Source organism: Symphodus melops, assembly GCF_947650265.1.
Source record: "Symphodus melops genome assembly, chromosome: 1".
NCBI lineage: Eukaryota > Metazoa > Chordata > Actinopteri > Labriformes > Labridae > Symphodus > Symphodus melops.
Genome location: NC_136691.1, coordinates 24,852,066 through 24,874,992, shown reverse-complemented (window position 1 = coordinate 24,874,992; position 22,927 = coordinate 24,852,066). Strand labels below are relative to the sequence as shown.

The following is a 22,927-nucleotide window of genomic DNA, read 5'->3' as shown; positions in this document are numbered from 1 at the left end:
CCTGCTGCTGGGTTGTTGCCCTCCTCCACGTCTCCTGATGTCCTGGCCTGTCTCCTGGTGCCTCCATGCTCTGGACACTATGACAGACACAGCTTCCTGCCACAGCTCACACTGATGTACATCCTGGATGAGCTACCTGAGCCACTCGTGTCGTTGTAGACTCCGTCTCATGCTCCCACCAGAGTGAAAGCACCGCTAGCATTCAACAGTGACCAAAACATCAGAACTGAGACCAGGTCTGGGGTCAGCACCTGCACAACCACTCCTTTATTGGGGGGTCTTAATAATTGCCTATAATTTCCACCTGTTGTCTGTTTCACTTACACACTTCAGTCAGTGCTGCTTCCTAAGTGGACACTTTGAGTTCACAGAAGTGAGACTGACTTGGACTTACACTGTGTTGTTTCAGTGTTCACTTTATTTCTTTGAGCAGTGTATGTCTCCTTTAACTAGAGCTGGGAGAACTTTCTGTTCTAAGAGCCTTGTCCCAAAGAAAGTGGTCTAACATTCCATCCAACTCCAGTTCTCAATGAGGATTTCTACCCTTCGCAGATGCTGAGGTTCTATGTAACAGTGAGTTACACAGACGGGATAAACAAAAAAAAAGCCATCAAACTTTGCTTCTATTGTCTCTTATGTGGGTATTTATTTTGAACATAGTTTCTAACCTGCACATATCCTTGTGGAGACCAAGCTGAGCTGAAGGGGCTCAAAGGCAAAGCTCCTCTTTCAATCAGGTCCCCAACCTTCCTAATGCCTGATCTTATCATTGTGTGAAAATCCAGCTCAGATAGGCCCGCTCAAAAACTTTCAATTAGCTCTGCACCTCAGTGATGTGCGTATGACTTCCTCCTTTTTCATTAAAGAGGGATTACATTGGTAAACATATGAACAATGACTCAGCATTAAAATGAGTGTCTCCAGGTGGAGATAATGCTGTGGATTATGGGTACTAGCAGCAATGCAGCCACCCTCCCATTGGGATTTACTGAGGTGAACTTTAATGAGCCTCCCAGGGAAGAGGAACAATATGGGGAGAAGTTTGTTTTTTCACTTTTTAGGCAAAGTGGACTATTTTGAAATAGGGAAAGGATTTAGGGAAATATCTAAACTTAGACAGGAGGGGAGAAAGCTAGCTTTAAAAAATTATTGAAAATCTTAAGTATGTGATTTTCTCTGGGGAAATCTTCAAAGGCGGCTCTCGCAATATGGAGAGATCAGCACGTTTTATAGGGGTGAGCTCATTTTGTATCTATTAATTGTGTAGTCTGAACATTTTCTGAAATGAGAGATCCTCTCTGCAATGACTGGTTGGTAACATAACAACATATCATTGCATATATTTAAATGATGCAAATTCGTCTTGTATCCATGTTGTGATATTCTGCATCCTCAGGACTATCATGATTGACAGGATCTTCCAGTTCATGTTGAAAAGCATTGAATAAAAAGGATAAGAACAAATGATCAAGCACAAGGCTCGTGTTTTTCAAATTGTACATCCGTGTCAGATCTCTTGAAGGCAGCAGACAGGTAAGGCCCTTCCAACTGATCTCTGCATCAACGGGAAGGACGATTGAATGTATGTTCCAGCTTCAAGTTTAAATTATATTGATAATGCATCGAGGCGTTGCTTGTCAACAGGCAACTGCTTGGGGCCCCAGACCAGTAGGGGGCCCCTCAGGTCTCACAATCCTAAACCAAAATGACAGTAACCTCCCTAAGGGGCCCCATGATTGTTGCCCTTCTAAGTATTGGATGCATTATTGCTGTGAAAACCAAAGTTTGTCAATGAAAGACAAAGAAAACTGAGGAGGAAGTATCTGCCGATAGAGCAAGTATGGCTGACATGATTAGTTTTATTTTACAGGGATAATGCATATTAACAAACAGTTCTGTAAATACACCAGAGTTAGCCAAAAGGCTAATTTTCATGTTGTCCCTGGCCAGGTTTTACAAAAGGCTCCCTGGAAAATCAAATGAAAAAGAACCCTGGTCAGACGGCCCCACCCATTAGGGGCCCAAGAGACTCAAGAACGGCCACTGGTAAGGTGTCTGAAATGAATGAGAGTGCCCGTCTGGTCACCATGAACTAGTTGGAGCCAAGTCTTTCACACAGTGTGATAACAGCCTGTAGCTAACTTCCACTGGATCCTTATGCAAAAGTGTTCTGATGGCCTCATTTAGTGTTGCAGGCAATGAACAAATTTTAAACCAATCAGGTAACAGAAGATCTTTAGGACATTGACTCGGCTGTTACACTTTGGAAATGTGTTTTTTTAATTCATCTAACTCTGACTCTTTCAGCAGTTGTGGGTCAAGTTTCTACATCCTTTCATACTGAGTGAAATGATTTGAATTTAAATACAAGACGTGTATTTTCAGACCCAGTCATGTGTAGAGTGTGAGTCCCCTACTGATATTAGATACCTGTCTGTATCTGTGTTTTATGAACATAAAAAAGTGTACCTTTTGCAGTAACATAGCCACACCGCTTGATCTAACGGAGCGCGTAGCTTGGTACCAATCCATCCACATCCAGATTAATAGAGTCCTTTTTGTTTAGGTTTTTTTTTTTAGGAAGTCTTTTTAAATGTCGACACCTTACTTCTTTTTTTACAGGGTGATTCAGGACTTTAACATTCATGTGATCAAATCCTTCTTCACTTGTTTCATTATCCTTCATTACTTGAGCTAAATAAAAAGGCATAGAAACCCTGATTTGTGTGACAGATATTTAAACAGTGTGTGTACAGTATACAAGTCTGCCCTCCAAACATACTAGCCAACTAACCCAGAAATGTAAGGCACGTCCCCACCCAGGAAATTACAAAAAGAATACATCTAAAAAATAACAAACACCATGGTTAACTTCCCTCACCAGAAAACGTCCAAACATGAAGTCAAAAGTAGCTCCACAAATAATAGAACCCAAACACTCAATTCAAAACATCTGCCTTCAAACATGCAAGAACAAGAAAAACAAAAAAAAACTTGTCATGGAAAGAATAGCCTGGATATGAAGTTTGAGTTGTCAAACTATCATTAGCTGCCTGGAGGACATTTTCAAACGTTCTCCTGAAGATCATTAACTTTAAATAGAGCTGAACATTTAGCCCACACCAAGAGGTGAGCTAAAGTTTGGGAACAGAGAGGCTAACTATTGAAGAACGACCTACTTCACCATCTAATCCAGTCACTGGCAGCCCCTGCTGCGCTGTCTATCACGGTGTCCTCTGCCCATACCAAACTCTGTAGTCTTTTTGAGTCTGTAAAAACTGCTTTCAAAGTCACTCCCAGCGTCATTCGTTTGAAGAACTCCAGAGCTACTTTTGTTTTCATGGCACTAAAACAGCAACAAAAATAAACTTCCACATCTGACGTCTGTTTTAAAGGTCATCTTCTGGAAGGAGATTCTGTGACACGTGGATTTTATTTTGATAAAAAAAAAAGTTCCCCAAAGAGGACATGGGGTGCGTCGTAACTGGCTTGTCCCAAATCATTTCCTGGCTCTGTTGAACGCTGCGCTACATTTGGCGCCCTCTGTGGTGAAGTAAGGGAAGACACGGATCCGTCCTAACGTCAATTGTCTGTCAAGTTTAATGTTGGTGGACTGTAGGTTAGCATGTAGCAAGCTAACAGCTTAAAGAATAATAGCATCCGCCGCCCAATGACTTGTTTCAGGAGAGTCCAGGCGGCAGTCCCGTTTCTTGTCCTTCATGGAATGCTCCTCAGGTTCGACTTCATACTAACTTAGAACGCAAGTGTGAAGTCCAAGCTAGTCCACAGCGGAACCTTATCATGTTGTTGAGGAATGTCAACAGATTAGTTTAATTCTAAAAGTTATTCAAACGTGCAGGAGCTAGCGGAGCAAACTACTTATAGAACCATGGTTCACTAGCGCCCCCAAGTTGTCAAGAGTTTAACAGACTGATTTTTCCTTCCAATTACCATGACCGTCTTCATTTCTAGGTTCAAAATGGTAAATGGACTTGAGCTTGTGTAGTGCTTTTCTATTTTCTGAATATTTAGAGCACTTTCACCAAAGGTCACACCAGAAAGTGTTCATCTCCAGCAACTGATCCATTCAAACACATTCATCATCGCCTCTGAAGCTGTGGGAGAAATTTGGGGTCCTTAAGTGTCCTGCCAAAGGAAAGCTGTAAGAGCTTGCTAAAGAACCCCCTGACCTTCCAGTTAAGAGGTAACCAACTCTACACATGAGCCACAGCCGTCCCAGAACAGTCTTCAATCTTGACCTCAGACCTGTTGAAGGTTTCTCTGTTGATCTGAGTCGCTGTCTGGTTCTGCTCCTCCAGTCCTTTCTGACGGCCTCGTTTACAATCAGTCCACGTTTTGATGCTTGGAAGCAGAGGTGGGACAAAGTCACAAATAGGTCTCAAGTCCCGAGTCAAGTCCCAACTAAAGACAGGAGAGCATTGGGTTGAGCATTTACACAATTCCTTTGATTTTATTTAGCCTAAAGAACAAATGCATTGTTCTTGTTAAAGAACAGAAACATTACCAGTGTTTTTTTTCTACTTTCCGTTGTTCCATTTTGTTTAACAGTGTGTTCAATTGGATCAGCTCACGGAATTAGATCATTTTATTAGATCAGGAAAAATGAGCATTAGGGACAAATACATTTGCCAACCATATTTATTTTTAAAGGTAGTAGTGCTGAGGCCACCCCTGCTCCCCTGTTTTACCAGTGTGTGTGTGTGCAGACGTGCCCAGACAACAGCAGACTGAGAGATGATGTTAATATTAAGGTGCTAATTGTTGACAAGCGATGACGATGGTGAAAGAGAATGGAGAAAAGTGGCAATGTCAGTTTGACCGGATCGCGCTTGTTCCCGAGCATAAAGACTAGCTCCTTATGGATCATGGACAATTTTCTGTTGTGCTAGAAGTAAACAGATGACTGTGATGCCATTTAGGTGTGTGTGTGTGTGTGTGTGTGTGTGTGTATGTATGAGTGACATTACAGCATATTTTTTAAAAAACACTGAAAAATGTAGATTTTAAAAAAACAATCACACCCATGATGAGGCCTACAATATACTTAGCAGTTGATTATATTTTCATAGTCAGACTGTGATTCTGTCCATATATTTTTCAAACCACGAATATTTTCATGTCATTAGGCTCAAGATTAAGTGAAGTCACGTGTCACTAGTGTTTTAGTCAAAGTCAAGTTGTAGGTTGTTTATGATTTTGTCAAGTCGAGTCCAAATTCATCAAATCTGTGACTCATGTCCAAGTCATGTGACCGCACTTTTACTTTGAAGACCGATCTTCATCACACTTGTGTTTTCGTAACTGAGAGCGCCAAAGGAATTTTTTTCCACACACACTGCAGCCGAAGGGTTTCTCACCTCTATGGTGTGCCATGTGAAGTGTTAGATAGGAGTTAAGAGTAAATCTTTTACTGCAAAGAGAGCAGCCAAAGGGTTTTTCTCCTGTGTGAACCAACATGTGTGAGTTCAGATGTGCTTTATAGTAAAATCTTTTAGTGCATAGAGAGCAGCCAAATGGTTTCTCTCCCACATGAGCGATCATGTGTGTGTTCCTGCTTCCTTTTCGATTAAACCTTTTACCGCAGAAGGAACAACTGAAGGGTTTCTCCCCAGTGTGAACTTTCTCATGCGAGATAAGATGCTTTTTCTGTCGAAATCTGTTTCCACACTCAGAGCAGCTGAAGGGTTTCTCTCCAGTGTGACCCAACATGTGTGTGGTTAGGTGCCATTTTCGGTTGAATCTTTTATCACAAAGAGAGCAGCTAAAGGGTTTCTCCCCTGTGTGAAGTCTCAGGTGTCTGGTCAGATCATGTTTCTTTTTGAATGTTTTACCACACTCAGAACAGGTATGTGATTTCTTGTCTGTTTGTGATCTAATATTTTCAGTATCCACAGAGTTTGAACCTGACTGGCGTTTTCCAGTCTCTTTCCAATCGTCACTGTCATCAGTCTCAGCTTCTGAAGAGCCTTCAGTCTCGATACGGGTCTCTGGTTGTAAATGTGTCTTTTGATCCGAGTCCCTCTCCATTTCTGCTTTCCGCTTTTCCCCAGTTTGGTTTTGATAGAGATCTTCAGCCTGACTGCTTAAACATTTGTGTCTTTTTAACTGATTGGGCCAAGAGAATCTTTTGCCACACACGGAGCATCCATAGGGTTTCTCTCCTCTATGATGTGCCATGTGAAGTGTTAGATTACACTTATGTTTAAATGTTTGACCGCAAACAGAGCAGCTGAAGGGCTTCGCTTCTATATGAACGACCATGTGTCTGGTCAGACTGTCTTTAAGGTGGAATTTTTTTCCACATGCTGAGCAGCTGAATGGTTTCTCTCCTGTGTGAATTCTCATATGTTGGATCAAACGACTTCTGACTTTAAATACTTTCCCACATTCAGAGCAACTATAAGATTTCTTATGATCTCTCAAGTTTGCCATAGATTTTAAGGTCTCAATCCAGTATGCATCACTGTCATCAGTATCAGGTTCAGAGGAGCCTTCAATCTCGACCTCAATCTCAGATCGTAAATATCTCTCTGGTTCTGCTCCTCCACAGTTCTCTCCAACTCCTGTTTCCATCTTTTCAGTGTGTCTCTGATGAAGCTGTGAGGACTGAGGTTTCTCTTCATCGTCTTCCTTCTTTACAATGAGAAGGTCAAAGGGGAACTTGGTGGTATCAGCCTCCTCCAGTCCTTGAAGCTGTTCTTCCTCCTGTTCCTCTTTAATGTGTGCAGGCTTAGTGCCTTCCTGGTCCATGTTAGGGTTCACCTCTTGCTGCTCAGAGGGAAGCTCTTCTTCACTCACCAACAGCTGACGTCTGCAGGACACAGTGAACAAACATGAAACACATTTTAATGTAAACAGCAACAGGGGATATATTATGAAAAATTCCAGCGTTTTTTCAACATTCATTTGGGTAACCTGTGTAGTGTGTCTATCGAGCCACAACATGTGAAAAGAAGAATCCATCCAGTCATTTGTTTGTGGTCTGAATGAGTCTTACAACACAAAGAAAACGTTTCTCAGTTTATGACATCACAAGAGGGACTCTGGTTAAGCCCCTCCCCTCCCCTGGTATCTCCACCCATGACTCCACCTCCAGACTAGAGATAAACTTTTGCACAGGTCCGCCATTTTTATTGTCTCCAGAGGAGTGATGTCTACCGGAAAACTCAGGGGGCGGGGCTCATTACATTTAAAGAGACACACACACCAAAATGAAGCGTTCTGAGAGATCTGGTTTCTACAAACCTCCTCTGCTGCTTGATTCATGTTATATTTGGACCAAAGCACAGAAACACATGTTTCATTTAGACAGCAGGGGGACTGATTGAAAACATGTCCTCTTTAAAGAAAGAGAAAGAAAACATCACAGTCAGTGTCTTAAACCAGCGGTACTTTTATAAACAGGACAAATGACATGACAGGTGTGCTCACTGGTCCCTGTGCAGTGGTAGTGCAGGATTACACTTGCTTTTGAAAGGCGTTCTGGTTGGATGCATTATTAAATGTCAAGCGGTTTAAAATTCATTAAAGAGACTCATAACCTGAAAGATCATTCTTTGTTTGTAACAGCTGTAATAACAACCAGTGTTTTTGACTTTGTTCAGTATATAGCATGCTCATTGTGATTTAACAATGCCATCACTTCTTTGATGAAACAGTTGATCCACTGTGTGCTGACGCATTAAAAGTTTTAAGGGAAGCTTTGCATGAGTGTGCATTTGTGCTCAAATGTAAGTTGGTGTGTCTCACAGATGTGTGTTCGGTCCGTCTCTGCTCTGTTCCAGCAGCGGCGGTAATAGGTTTCACTTTATGTGCTTCCACTGGCGCCGCTGTGCTGCGTCTCCGCTCCGTCAGCCCACAGCAGATACACCAGGCTTCTATTTTTGCACAAAGAGTCGACTTAAAGCTGGTTCACACGGCAGGATTTTAAAATTGTTGGCCCCCAGATCTAAAAGCTTCAGAGACTTCTCTTGAAGGAACTAAAGGTTCAGGGACTTCTCTTAGAGGAACTAAAGGTTCAGGGACTTCTCTTAGAGGAACTAAAGGTTCAGGGACTTCTCTTAGAGGAACTAAAGGTTCAGGGACTTCTCTTAGAGGAACTAAAGGTTCAGGGACTTCTCTTAGAGGAACTAAAGGTTCAGGGACTTCTCTTAGAGGAACTAAAGGTTCAGAGACTCCTCTTAGAGGAACTAAAGGTTCAGAGACTTCTCTTAGAGGAACTAAAGGTTCAGAGACTTCTCTTGGAGGAACAAAAGGTTCAGAGACTTCTCTTGGAGGAACTAAAGGTTCAGAGACTTCTCTCTCTCTCTCAAGTATGATTTATTCCATTACTCGATTCGGTCGGGATATTCGATAGAATACTCGACTACTAAAATATTCGATAGCTGCAGCTCTAGTCTGGACTTTGACTGGGCCTTTCCAACACACTCATAGGTTTCGTTTTAAACCATTCCATTGTAGCCCTGGCTTTATGTTTAGGGTCATTGTCCTGCTGGAAGGTGAACCCCGCCCCAGCCTTAAGTCTTTTGCAGACTCCAAGAGGTTGTCCTTCAAAGATTGCCCTGTATTTGACTTGGTCAAATAATAAGGGAGGGTGCAAGATGGCGCCGGGGTGTCTGTGTCGCCGCTTGGCTCTCCTCAATTTTGTTTGTTTTATTATGATTTTAATGTTTGTCACAAGGACCATCGACTCACTGCTGGTATATGAACGTCAGGAGTTGGTAAAAATTGGGGAAATAGTGCAATCATGTGCGATATATCATGCAAACAAGTTGGATTCCTTTTACCTGGCCGATCTACCTGAGCACCTGCTTCAAGTGAATGCGCCGCTGCCCAGGAAGCGTAAACGCCGAGGAAGACGATCCGGCCGGCTTGTGAAGTTAAAAGCTTGGCTGGCTCTTTCTCTGGACGTGTTGTGGTCCTCCTCATCCCCATGGGATTACAGAGACTGTCTTCGCTGCTGTCTCTCGGCGCACTCTTGCTCGAGTCGGCACTTGGCTGGTGTCCATTATCGGACAGCATGGGGATGTCTATGTGCTGCGCCGCTCTTCTCACCTGGGCTTGGGTGGTGTGTCCCCAGTCAACCTCAGGCCGCTGAGCCGGGCAGCTTGTGCAGCTGTGACTGCTTCTACGAGGTGCGCACTCGTTAACGTGAGATCCGTGACGAATAAAACCTTCATCCTACAAGACTTCTTTACATCGCACTCTTTGGATGTACTGTTTTTAACGGAGACTTGGATAAACGCCGGTGAGTCTACGGCCTTCTCAGAGCTGTTACCTCCTGAATGTACTTTTATCAACACACCAAGAGCCACTGGTCGTGGAGGAGGTATAGCTACTATTTTGAAGAACTGCATTTATCACAGAGTGATATCAGACTGGACTTTCTCATCTTTTGAGCTGAGTTGTTTCGAGTTACGGCAGACTGATCCAGTGATGTGTGCTGTCATTTACAGACCACCGAAGCACAACAAGGATTTTATTAAGGACTTTTCAGATTTTGTTTCTTTTATTCTGACTTGTTATGACAGGATTTTAATTGTCGGGGATTTTAATGTGCATGTGTGTTGTCCTTTTAAATCCATGGCCAGAGAGTTTTTAGAGCTGATTGAAGCTTTTCATTTGACACAACATGTCTCTGGTCCAACACAAGTGCACGGACACACTTTGGATCTTCTTCTGTCTTATGGTTTTCCTGTTGACAATGTTGTTGTAGGTGATGTAGTTTTCTCCGATCACAGTCCTGTCATGTTTGATTTTAGTTTATCTATCGAGAGGAAATTGCCTGCCGTGCGCTATGGCCGTTTTATTGCTTCTGACACCGCTGCTGCTTTTTCTCCTCTTTTTACTGCGTCGATGCAGCATTTATTAAACTCTGCTGCATTCGCAGACACAGAGCAGCTGATGAACTGTTTTATTTCTACCTGCTGTGATGTTCTGGACAGTGTTGCTCCCATCAAGGCAATGCACAGACCCAGTCCCTCCTCGCTTTTTTAAGGAGGTCTGGAGCACCACTGCTTCTTCTGTCAGGTGGATCATCAACAGCAGCTTGACTTCTGGCATTGTGCCCTCTTTTTGTAAAAAAGCTCTTGTTGAGCCCTTGATTAAAAAACCTGGTCTTGATCCGACACTTTTGTCAAATTACCGGCCCATTTCCAAATTACCATTTATGGCAAAACTTCTTGAGAAGTGTGTTTTTGCACAATTGCAGCCTTTCATGAATGGTAATGGCACTTTAGACCAGTTCCAGTCTGGGTACAAGGAATTTCACAGCACTGAGTCTGCACTTTTGAAGGTTTTTAATGATCTCTTTTTAATTACTGATTCTGGTAGTTCTGCCATTTTAGTGCTTTTAGACCTCACAGCTGCCTTTGACACAGTCGACCACAAAATTCTTTTAGACCGCCTGAGGGACTGTGTGGGTGTCAGGGGGACCGCTTTAGAGTGGTTCAGGTCCTACCTGTCAGAGAGGTCTTTCTCTGTCAGGCTGGGAGACTCCACCTCGTCCTCTACTCCACTTCATTGTGGGGTCCCCCAGGGATCTATCCTGGGACCTATCTTGTTCACTATATATCTCCTCCCCCTTGCACAGATTTTTCAGAGACATGGCATGTTGTACCATCTTTATGCCGACGACTGCCAGATCTACATGCCGATCTCTAAAACCAGCCACTGCCCCCTGACACCCCTGTTTGACTGTCTATGTGATGTCAAGGCTTGGTTAGCCCAGAACTTTTTGAGACTAAATGGAGACAAAACGGAGGTTATGGTGTTTGGCAGCGCCCCCCATCAACCTGGGAACCCTCAAAGAGTACGAGCGTCCAAAAGTTACCAGCCTTGGCATCACCATAGACAGTGATTTTAAATTTGACAAACAGATAAATGGCTTTTTAAAATCGTGCTTTTATCATCTTCGTCTTTTAGCAAAAGTAAAACCTTTTTTATCTTTTAATCTTTTAGAACAGATCGTGCACGCTTTTATTTCAAGTCGACTGGACTACTGCAACGCACTTTATTCAGGTGTTAGCCACAAAGCCCTCTCTCGTTTGCAGTTAGTCCAGAACACGGCAGCACGACATTTAACAGGGACCAAAAAGCGAGAGCACATCACCCCAATCCTTGCATCTTTGCACTGGCTCCCTGTTCATTTTCGAATCGATTTTAAGATTTCATAGTTTGTTTTTAAAGCTTTGAATGGACTGGCCCCACAGTACATCAAGGACCTCGTCCAAATTTATACTCCGGCGCGCGACTTGAGGTCCGAGGTCCAGCTCCAGCTCATGGTGCCTAGGGCAAGACTTAAAACGAGGGGGGACAGGGCTTTCTCTGTGGTTGGCCCCCCGACTTTGGAACGCTCTCCCCCTCCACGTCCGAACAGCCCCCACGGTGGAGTTTTTTAAGTCTCGTCTTAAGACCCATTTTTATTCCCTGGCTTTTTAACTTTGCACGAGTTTTGTGGTCCTCTGTGTCTTTTACTTATTTTACTAGTTTACTACATCTTTTATTGATTTTATTGTTTTATTTATGGAAGCGCCTTGGAAATTTTTGTTTAATTGTTTTTATTATTATATGTACAGCACTTTGGAGATATTTCTTTGTTGTTTAAATGTGCTATATAAATAAAGTGGATTGGATTGGTCTCATCTGACCAGAGGACCTTCTACGACTAAAAAAAGATGCCTTTAATTTATAATGAAAACACCTGTGTACCTCGTAATCTCTTTGGCTCTTAGACTAGTTTGAGTGGGCGGGGCTACAAACCTGCTTGTGGTCTTTGCAGTTACCATGGTAACGCCTGCTTGTTACAACCAACCACCTGTGCTCTACAGCTGCTGACATTCACCATATTACTGACAGGGTCCCAAACTGACCTTTGGATTCACTGGTCAAGGTGGCAGGTAGATGAAACATACAGACCAAACATGTTTTAATGGCTGAAATAACAAATAGTGTTTTTGTGTTACTGTACATTTAACTGAGAAAGCATTATGTTCTGTTAAATCTATTACAGATTTTTTCCGTTCACAGTTAGCGTAAACACTGGGTTCAAATATTTGAATGCATTTCTGTATTTCATTTGTAAGACCTTTAATCATCTGCTCTAACTCTCAACTAGCATCAACAACCACATGTGTCATATGGTGGGGTTGTGGAAATACCCAGCCCTAATCTCAATACGAAAAGGGTTTGGTATTAAACGATCAATACTTTCAGTGAAAACCCAATGAATGTGTGTGTGTTTGGGGGGGGGGGGGGGTGTCACAGCAGGACTTCTTCTGTTCACACGTCTCCTTTAATCTGAAGGACTTTAAACTGCTTAAAGCTCACTGGGCCTAAATCAGACAGTTAATAAAACATCAATAAATGAAACAAGCTTTATCTGTGGTTCAGTTGAACTGGGAAGAGAAGAGGAAAAAGAGGGACATTCAGAGTCTGAAGTATGAGCAGCTCCCTGGAGTCAGAACGACGACTTAGAATCCAACATGGCGGAAATCACCACCGAGCGTCATGCGACATGAATGTTTGAACAGCCAGAAGAGCTAAATACAATCCAATATCACTGATAATGTGCAGCTCTATCATACCGTATTATAATAATCATTAAATTACAATCACCACTGAGATTTTAAGTCCAGCTGGGGCAGACTAAAGAGTGTTTACGTTCAGTAGGTCCAGATGTTGTTGTTAGCCGGAGCTAGCTGCAGCTAACACTGTGACTCTGTGTTTGTCTATGGATGTTAGCTAAAGACTCCCTGAAACACGTTTCCAACTGTGGAAAGAAAACCTACCTGCTCTGTGCAGCTTGATTTCAGGTGTTAAAGTCACCTGCAGCAGTTGAGTGTGTCGGTGGAGCTGCTCTTCGTATCCACGTGTAATTGTTGTTTGTCCTCAGTGATCAGTCTGAAGAGCTCTTTAAGATCCTTAAAGCCGGAAAGAGACCCAGAAGGAGACCTCAACTCAACATTACTCTGATAACCTACAAACACACATGCTAACGTACAAAACCCGGAAACGACAAAAACATTACATCCGCTACACTTCTTCTTCTCCTAATGAATATCCGGCAGGCTGTGCGCTACAAAGCGCAGTGCTGCCCTCCTCCGTAATACAAATGAATTTATTCATTTGGGGTTAAATTCTTTGATATAGTCCAGTGGTCCTCTAGAAATGTAATATAGCCCTTCCGATTAGCTTGAATGCACTTCCAAATGATAACATCGATTTTAGCGAAAATGTCTTTATCTCCGAATGTGAAACCTCTTTAAGCATTTCTTTTCTTTCTCTGCTGTTCTTCTGGCACGGCAACAAAATATCATATACATTTTCCAAGTTTCCACAAGAGCATAATTCATCTGGATGTTTACCTTAAATATTTAAACATTTTGCTAGGCCACATTGGCCCAAACGCAGTCTGGTAATAACCACTTCCTCTTTCAATCAATCAATCTTTATTTGTATAGCGTCAATTCATAACAGGCGTTATCTCGAGACACTTTACAAACAGCAGGTAAAGGACCTTACTGTTTGTCTGTTAACATTAACGAAAGAGCAGGTAAACATGCTCATTGTTATGTTTACAAAAAGCAGGTAAAGGACCTTACTGATGGCTATATTACAAGAGCCCAGCTTAATCCATCATAGAAGAACAAACTTCCTTTTAACAGGCAGAAATCTTCAGCAGACCCGGATCATGATGAACAGCCATCTGCTAAACTGAGCTGGGCTTGAAGTGGGATGGTGGAGATGGGACAAGATGCAGATGTTTTTACTAACATATAATTCATAACAAACACCATCTCGTCCTGGTGTAGAACTAGATCCAACCTTAGCTGCAGCTTTTAACTCTTTCACACTAAAAAATACATTACTTGGATGATTGTTTACTTCCTCATGATCTAACTTCCATTCCTCTGTTTTTAATACCATCTGCCTGGTCTTCACCCCTTTCTGGCCCAGTAATTTTGAGTTATGAACATCTTTAAACACCATGACACACATATCAGCCTTTTGCTTGCTTAATACCGCCTCAACCTCAGCATCATACAACCTTTGGAATTGAAGAATTAGAATACTTTCCCACCATTTGTTGGATTTTTAACCACATCTGCTTTACAGGTGTTTCTGAACCTAAGGTTCCACAATCATTCCCTTTTAGCATTCTTTATTGTATTTCTAGCCAATGCCCGACAACTTTTATATTCTATGAGATTCCCTTCACTAGGAGCTCTATGTAGATTTTGAAAAGCTCGTTTCCTTTTTCCAACTACCATGTCACAGTTGTTATTCCACCATGGAACTATAACATGTTTTTTAGGATTGCCTCGATTTGGACTAGTTGTTGTAGCTACCTTCATAATCATTGAACACAGAGATTTGTTATGTTCATCTACAGAGCCTTCACTGTTAACCTCCCCCTCTGAAGCGGCTGACTTTTCCTTAAACTCCTCCCACAAAGCCAGAGAAAAATCTAATCTATTTGGACTTTTAGCCCTTTCTACTAAAAGTGATCTTCCAAATGCATTTAAGATGGGAAAATGATCGCTACCTATCTGTTGCCAGAACGTTCCAGTTCCCTTCGCTATATCACAACCAGGTAAAGAGACCCAAACGCACGACTCAAGGGTAAAGGCAGTTTCACAATCTGTTTATTGCAGGCAAGGTTCAGTACACAGTAGTCAATCAGTCCAGGCAGAGGTATCAAAAAAACAGCAGGCAGGAATCAAAGTCAAAAACGCTCAGTCAGATCAGGAAGGCTAAACAGAAAGAGTGCTGGTAACACTGTTAAGAAGACACAAGACGAACTGGCACAGAGTGAGGGGAAGGCAGACATTAAATACTGAACAGGGGGTGGACTTAACGAGACACAGGTGAGACACATCAGGTAATCAGCAGAGTGGGAAACACTGGGGGAAGGACATGCAGCCAACAAACCTCAACCCGGGGATGTGGCAGGCTAAGGCTGATGAAGCTAAGGTTAAATCTATGCAGGACCCTCTATTGTCTCCTCAGTGAACTCTAGTTGGCCTACCATCATTCATTACTACTAAATTCCACTTATCTAGCATTTCTTCAATGATTGATCCATTCCTATCTCTCACCTGGCTTCCCCACATTAAAATCACCCACCCCACGGGGGTTTATTTGACACACATCTTGTTCTAACTCGGAACTAATCGCTTGCATGGATTATAGAAGTTAATTATTGATATCCTCCCTTGAGAGCTCCAAACTTCAATAACCAAATACTCCAAAAAAAAACCCATCAATATTCTCTGATTTTATAAATGTTGCACCTCCTCCACCCAACCTGTCAGGTCTATCTTTACGCAGACAAATGTATCCTGGAATAACAAAGTCTGAACAAGGTTTCAGCCAGGTCTCCTGTACTTGTATAATGTCTGGTTTATTCTCAAAGTCCACAATGCATTTTTTTGAATTCCTATAGCATTCTACTGTAAGATAGAAAGCATCAACATGACCTATGACATAAACATCTTCCACATCATCGCAGATTTCACCATCATCCAGATCCTCTCCTTCCTCCATTTCACCGGTTTCCTCCCTCACTGGATGTCTTATTGTCTCACTCGATCTCATGAAAGTATGTCATAAAAAAAGTCTCTTATACCTAAAAATCTGTTTGCAGCTTCTGACACAACCTTGATAATGTCAGATCTTGACTTCTTATTGTTGGTTGCCAGAGAACACATCTGCAATAAATGTCAGCAGAGCATAATAATCACATCTTTACAAGCTGAAGAAGGACACCTGAGACACAGAGGAGCCACCCTGTGCTGCTCCAGCTCCACCCCTCATTCACATAAGAAATCTTTTGTTGGTTTCTGACCTCTTGAACTTGTTTTGCTTTCACAAACTGATTGCACTCTCGAGAAGATGCTGAATGATTTTTTCCACAATTGCAACACTTTGGGAGAGTCCCTTCACATTTTGTTACATCATGATCTCCCCCTCACTTTGCACACCTATGACTTCCCATACATGTCATTGTTATGTGCCAAAATCTCTGACATTTAAAGCACTGCAGTGATGGTCTCTGATAAATCTTTACCTGGAAAGAAATACATCCAATAAAAACTCTTTCTGGAAGCACTTTTTCAGAAAAAGTGATCAACACAGGCGCATTAGGATTTCCCCCTCACGACCTTTAAACCGCTTGACTTCTCTTATTTCTCCTCCCTTCAGACGTTCCTTCATTTCTCTCTCTGATACGTCAGCAAAGACTCCATATATGACCCCGTTCACCACATCATTGTGCTCTAAATGTGACACCTCTGCATATAATTGCATAGAACAATCAGACAGAATGAGTGGGAAATTAAGGATAAAAGTAGAAAATAAAAGTGGTCCTAAAGCTGAGGCCTGAAGCACACCTGTCTGTTGAGTGAACACATCAGATTTACACCCTAGGAAAACCACACGTTGTTTTCTGTTGTAAAGATGCGTGTTAAACCACAGCAGAGCATGACGAGACAGACTAAATGTATAGAGTTCATCCAAGAGAAGATAATGATCGACCAGATCGAAGGCTTTAGTAAGATCAATAAATGTTGTACCAGTAAGCTTCCTAATATCAGAGGCTGAAAAAATGTGACTGGTGAATTTTAAAAGAGCAGTAGTTGTAGAATAATTAGATCTGAAGCCAAATTGATGTTGAGAAAGGATCTTATTATTTTCAAGCTAATATGATAATTGATTATAGTTAATTTTTTCAAATACTTTGGCAATGGAACAGATAATTGAGATTGGTCTATAATTTTTCGGATCAAATTTGTCACCAGCCTTAAGAAGAGGAGTAATACAGGAAGTTTTCCAGATAGATGGCATGTGTACACAGTGATAGATTAAACAGATCGGCCAGTGGATAAACGAGTATATGAGATGCAATGTTGATAAACTTGGTTTCAGTTCTGTCAGGCCCAGAACCACTACAGTCCTTTAAATCAAGAAGAGAAGGGCTGATTAATAGCACCTTTTTACAGAATTGTTTAGGAATTCTGAAGTCATTAGTAAAACATTCTTTGTAATAATTCAATTTAGTGTTCTGCACTTGAATCCTGCTTCTTAATTTCCTATACAATTCACAGTCATTGTTATCCTTTGTCTGGCAAAAAATGTGCCCATGCTTCATCCCTCTGCCTAAAAAGAGATACAATTTCAGAGTTAACCCAAGGTAAGTCTCTGCCTTTCACTTTTGTTGGTTTCAAATTCAAACAAAAAAATCCCAGGCATTTTGAACATCAGGTATCAGTTGGAATCTCTCCCAGTTAATAGCAACTAAATCAAAACACGCATAATCAATTAACTACTGTAACTCATCGTGCATTTACTCAAATCATACCAACATTGGTACAGCCATTGGTGAGATACTCCAGAACCCACAAATCATAAAGATCGGTTAAACTGTGTGGCCGTGAAGACGGTAAACATCTTAATGTAATCGGTACTGTAGGTAAAACTTTTTGTATTTGACTAAATGTTTGATCAAGGTTCACCAAATTTGTCAACAGTCCTCATGAAAGTATCAGGATACTGTTTAATTATTTTCAGAATTTTATGATGAAATTTTAATCATTTGAAGCATTTTAAGTTGGAAGCAGTGATCTCCATGTGATGTCATTGCCTCATGTAGTGAAAGTGCATGCTGAGTCTTTGTCTTTACTGTGGCACAAAGGCTTAGGCCGATGGCAAGTCCACCTAACTCCAAGATACTGTTTGTGTTGTAGTCGACGTTGTTAGTTTGACCCTGTACCTGTGTCTCTCTAGGTCTTCACTGAAGGACGAGGATAAACAGGCGGCCATACTGCATGCTAGAGATGTCTTTGGGTACTGACCATGGTCACTGTGGACTGAGTCAATCCAGGACGTGAATGAAAGATTACAGATGACTAATGGGGGTTGATGGGTGGGCTTTAATATTGATGCTTCTGTGTCATGTGGATAAATTATCCACTCTAACAAACGCATCCGTTTAGCTCCATCTTTTCCCAAACGTCTCACGGTCCTACAGTCCTGTCACAAACAGTATGCACTGACACGTCATCTTCATCTAGCAGGTCCATTGGGATTCCATTTAAACTACTACTTAATAGAACAAATATTCCAACTTCAATAAAGTCACCCCAGGGTTTTTTTCTTTGTTCAACAATGCACCACCTGTTTAGATAAAACAAGCAAAAGGGTCTGTTGCTTTTAAGTCGTAGTAAAGTTTAATGGTGTGTCAAAATATAGTAGTTAAAGTACAACTGCAATAAGTGAACTGCTATCTAATATTAAACTGATGGCAAGAGTCCAATCCTTTCGATGGGTGGGAGACAGAGTCGGTTCCTGGGTTAAAAAAAAAAACACTCGAGCAATAATAAAAATTAATTGATAGAAAAAAGGGGAAACTTGACAGCACCAATATGTCCTGTTCTTAAGTTAGACTTGCTTTAAAAAATACATTTCAGAATTCTTCTAAGGTATTTGCATATGTTCAGATTTAACAGAATTGGATTTGGTGAGGAGTCTTGATCTGTGTTTTAACAACATTTGCCCTTTTAATCAAATACACTACAAAGGTATTGCAAATAATGTCATGTATGGAAACATGGATCAGATGCAGTACAGCGTCCTGCAGTGGCCCTGGATTATTGTTGATACTGAAAGGTCTCCAAAAGCCTCTGAAGACTGACTCGTTGCTCGCTTTCTTTCTTCTTGGGAAGCAAAGGGATCAGTCCCAAAAGTTGAAACTCGGGTCAAGGTTGAACCTCTCTCTGTGTCGTACCAGTCAGCTGCCACAGAGGCACAAGGAAGCACATCCTCCGATGTCTTGACTGGACAGCCCCCTGAAGCCAACACATTGGGAATACCTCTGCCTGCAATGTTAAAAGTGTAGGTACATGACAAGGTTATTGTCACAAGGCAAAGGACATGGATGAACAAGTGAGATAGCCAAATTAAACTAAAGAGCAACTAGGGAAAGCAGTAGGCAACTTTACATGCAGCACAATAGTTTCAGGATTTGTAGTGAAACTTGCATCCCTATATACTAAATAAGGGATGCATGAAATTCATCAGGACAGATAATGGGTTTTTTTTATATCGGTAGATCTTTCCTTTTTTTGTTTATAGAAAATTGAATTATAGTTGTAACTTATAGACAAAATGTTCAAAAGTATGTTAAGTAAACAAAATGAACTACAAAAAAATACTTTTAAAGATGATCTGATAAAATCAGAGCAACGGATAATTAAATCATTAATCTTTACTCTCTATATTCTTTTTTACCCTCAGGAGTGCGTGAATGAAAGATTATGAAATATAGAAAAAGGAACCTATCTGTTACCATGTCAGTTATGAGAAATTAACACGCATGGTTTCCCTTTATGTCTATGTTTGCTATAAAATACTATAAAGTGTCAAATGTATGTGGACAGATATAATGATATAATTTACAATGAAGGTGGCAAAAATCTGTATCTGTAATCTGTAGAAGAATTGTAATACCTGTCCCTGAGATATAAAACAGGGAAGGAGGACCCGATTGCAGAAAACCAAAAAAGGAAAACAACAGAACTTACTCAAACACAAAATCCAAAACGTCTCGAAACCCGAGTGAGAAAAAACAAAGTAAATCCAGGGAGCAAAAACCAAGTAATCCAAAGGAGCAAACAACAAACTGACTACCAGAGACAATGAACTGACAAGAGACTGAGGAAAAAACAGAGACTAAATAGACAAGGGGTAATCAGACACAAGTGAGACTAATCAGACAGGTGAGGACAATCAGGGTCATCAAGACAGGAGGGAAACACAAGGAACAAAGAACACAAGACCAGAACACTGAGGACAAGTACAAAGTAAAATCTGACACTGACACCACCTAAAACCAGATATACAAAATAAAACAGGAAATGCTAAAGACTAGACTTAAAACACAAGACAGGAAATAAACTAACAGGCAACATAGGAGAACACAGGGAAACACACAAAAGATGATAGTAAACACAAGACTAGGAAACATTAAAACACACAAAGGGAAACAAACAGAATACTGCAATACCTGGCACTCTATGGGCATGCCAACGTTGACACACAGTATCTGATGGTCCCATCCTCGATATTGATGAGCTCTTGGTTTAACATGTGCATCAGGCAAGCCATAATGGGATAGTTAACCCTGTTGTTTACCGAGGAAATAATGAAATGATGGAAATTATATCTTTTTGAAGTTGTTATTGTCAGTAGTGCAGTCACAGTATACTCCGAGAAACATTTTTTTTCACAGAAAGTCACAAAGCTACTGCTCATAAAGCAGGGGTGTCAAACTCCAGTCCTGGAGAGCCGGCTTCCTCAGACTGTTAGATGTCTCCCTGCTCGGACGCAGCTCGAACCTCGGATTCAAGAGGAACAATGCGGTTTTCGTCCTGGCCGTACACTCTCCAGCGGGTGCTCGAGGGTTCATGGGAGTTTGCCCAACCAGTCCACATGTGCTTTGTGGATCTGGAGAAGGCATTCGACCGTGTCCCTTGCGGTGCTCTCTGGGGGTTGCTCCGTGAGTATGGGGTTCGGGGCCCTTTGCTAAGGGCGGTCCAGTCCTTGTACGACCGGAGCAGGAGTATGGTTCGCATTGCCGGCAGTAAGTCGGACCTGTTCCCGGTGCGCATTGGCCTCCGGCAGGGCTGCCCTTTGTCACCGGTTCTGTTCATTACTTTTATGGACAGAATTTCTAGGCACAGCCAGGGGCCAGAGGGGGTTCGGTTCGGGGACCACAGGATCTCGTCTCTGCTTTTTGCAGATGATGTGGTCTTGTTGGCTCTATTGAACCTGGACCTTCAGCGCGCACTGGGGCGGTTCGCTACCGAGTGTGAAGTGGCTGGGATGAGGATCAGCACCTCTAAATCTGAGGCCATGGTTCTCGACCGGAAAAAGGTGGCTTGCCCTCTTTGGGTCGGTGGGGAGTCCTTGTCCCAGGTTGAGGAGTTTAAGTATCTCGGGGAGATTGACAGACGGATCGGTGCGGCGTCTGCAGTCATGCGGTCACTGTATCGGTCCGTCGTGGTGAAGAAGGAGCTAAGCCGAAAGGCGAAGCTCTCAATTTACCGGTCGATCTTCGTTCCTACCCTCACCTATGGTCATGAGCTTTGGGTCATGACCCAAAGAACGAGATCTCAGATACAAGCAGCTGAAATGGTCTTCCTCCGTAGGGTGGCTGGGCGCACCCTTAGAGATAGGGTGAGGAGCTCAGTCACCAGAGGAGCTCGGAGTAGAGCCGTTACTCCTTCACATCGAGAGGAGTCTGTTGAGGTGGTTCGGGCATCTGGTCCGGATGCCCCCTGGACGCCTCCCTAGGGAAGTGTTCCGGGCATGTCCCTCTGGGAGGAGGCCTCGGGGTAGACCCAGGACACGCTGGAGAGACTATGTCTCTCGGCTGGCTTGGGAACGCCTCGGGGTCTGGGGTGAGGGAAGTCTGGGTGTCTCTGCTTAGACTGCTGCCCCCGCAACCCGGCCCCGGATAAGCGGTAGAAAATGGATGGATGGATGGATGGATATAACACTATTTTGTATTCAAGGGTGCGAAGTCAATAATTACATGTGAACATACTGTCACTAGTGTCACTTAGCAGCCTTTTTAAATAGTTGTACAAAGTACATTATACAATCTATGAGATCTTTATTTTTAAAGTTTTGTATATTATATGATAGATTTTTTTATTTTGTCATTCTTTTGATGACAAGAAACATTTCTCAGATAGCTGCAGCTATTTTTCTGAAGGTGAGAGACACATCAGTAAATCTTGCTGGCAATTTAACAATAATGTGTTGCAAACTAATTTGATCAGATTATGAAACCAGTTGATACGGTCAAATGTGAGGACAGACTCAACCATGGAGTTAAAGTCTATTGGAAACACTAAACCAGTTTAGAAAGTTGACGTTCCTGGACTTTCCTACAAACTGCTTTCGTCTCCTCACTAAATGTCGGCCTCTTATCGGTAACAACACCCAGGTATTTACTTGTTGAACTTGTTCCAAAGTCTGTCCATGTCATGTTGTTTGGATTGATGGATTTGAATTCCTTTGGTTTTACTGACATGTAAATGTTCATTTTCATTCCACTTTCTTTCCACACTTATGTTTAATGGAGTATTTTGAAAGAATGGCCAGTTGTAATTATGATAGTTATTACACAAAGGCCTATACATGACGGAAAGGTGTTTTTGTGGTGTTTGTGAAAAGACTAACACTTTGAATTATGCACATTTTATTTCTATAACAATAAAAGAATCCAGTGTGCAGATAAAGTGAACCTTAGCATACAGTGTTTGTATTTGTCAACATGTAATCAAAATGAATGTTCAGTAAGTATTATTTTCAGCTGCTTCCCAAAGATTAGCATTTTGTGAATTTACCTCAGGACACAAAATTCTCATGAGCGGTCAGAAGCTAATCCTTGGTGTGGAATGATAGCAACTTTGTTAAATCTTAAGCTTAATACTTGTCACACAGTGGTCACTTGCCCTTCCTCTTGTGTCACCGGTCTGATGTCTCTCCTGATCCCTGATTGTTTCCACCTGTTGTTCGGTACCCTCATGTTTCTTACAGTCAGCGTCTCCCTTTGTTCCCTGCCAGAGTGTCTTGTTTGGTCATGCACCTCCAGCGTTCTCGTCACAGTCCTCGTCAAGTCCAGTCTTTGTTAAGTATTTCTAGTTTTCACTTTTTTGGCCTCTCAAGGAGTGTGATTTTTGGTTGTAAATTCTGTTACGGTTTTCATAGCCTTTGTCTCCTGCCGTATGCAGTGATTTTTGTTTATTTGTTTATAGATACAGAGTTAACTTTTGCATAGTCTTAGTCTCCTGCCGTATGCAGTGATCTTCTTTTTTTGTAGTGTTTATAGTATTAGAGT

The 22,927-nt window shown here is 41.9% G+C and overlaps 1 protein-coding gene and 2 long non-coding RNA genes across 3 annotated transcripts in view; 1 reads left to right on the top strand and 2 right to left on the bottom strand.

Annotated features, from left to right (window-relative positions):
* Positions 1-1,848: 1,848 nt before the first annotated feature.
* Positions 1,849-4,171, top strand: LOC306821431. The gene is made up of 2 exons (XR_013778798.1): positions 1,849-2,106; positions 2,233-4,171. It is a non-coding gene; the product is annotated as an uncharacterized lncRNA (long non-coding RNA).
* A 470-nt stretch (positions 4,172-4,641) lies between these two features.
* Positions 4,642-22,927, bottom strand: part of LOC306821223 (uncharacterized protein) — a 42,836-nt gene continuing 24,550 nt past the window's right edge. The window contains exons 2-3 of the mRNA XM_079339510.1: positions 12,847-12,997; positions 4,642-6,832 (exon numbers count right to left, since the gene is read on the bottom strand). Of these exons, the coding sequence (XP_079195636.1) occupies positions 5,281-6,771 (1,491 nt within the window). The 5' untranslated portion in view covers positions 6,772-6,832; positions 12,847-12,997 and the 3' untranslated portion in view covers positions 4,642-5,280. The remainder of the gene's footprint in view (positions 6,833-12,846; positions 12,998-22,927) is intronic.
* LOC306839030 lies at positions 18,555-19,759 on the bottom strand. The gene is made up of 2 exons (XR_013781146.1): positions 19,602-19,759; positions 18,555-18,896 (listed from the first exon to the last, which is right to left on the bottom strand). It is a non-coding gene; the product is annotated as an uncharacterized lncRNA (long non-coding RNA).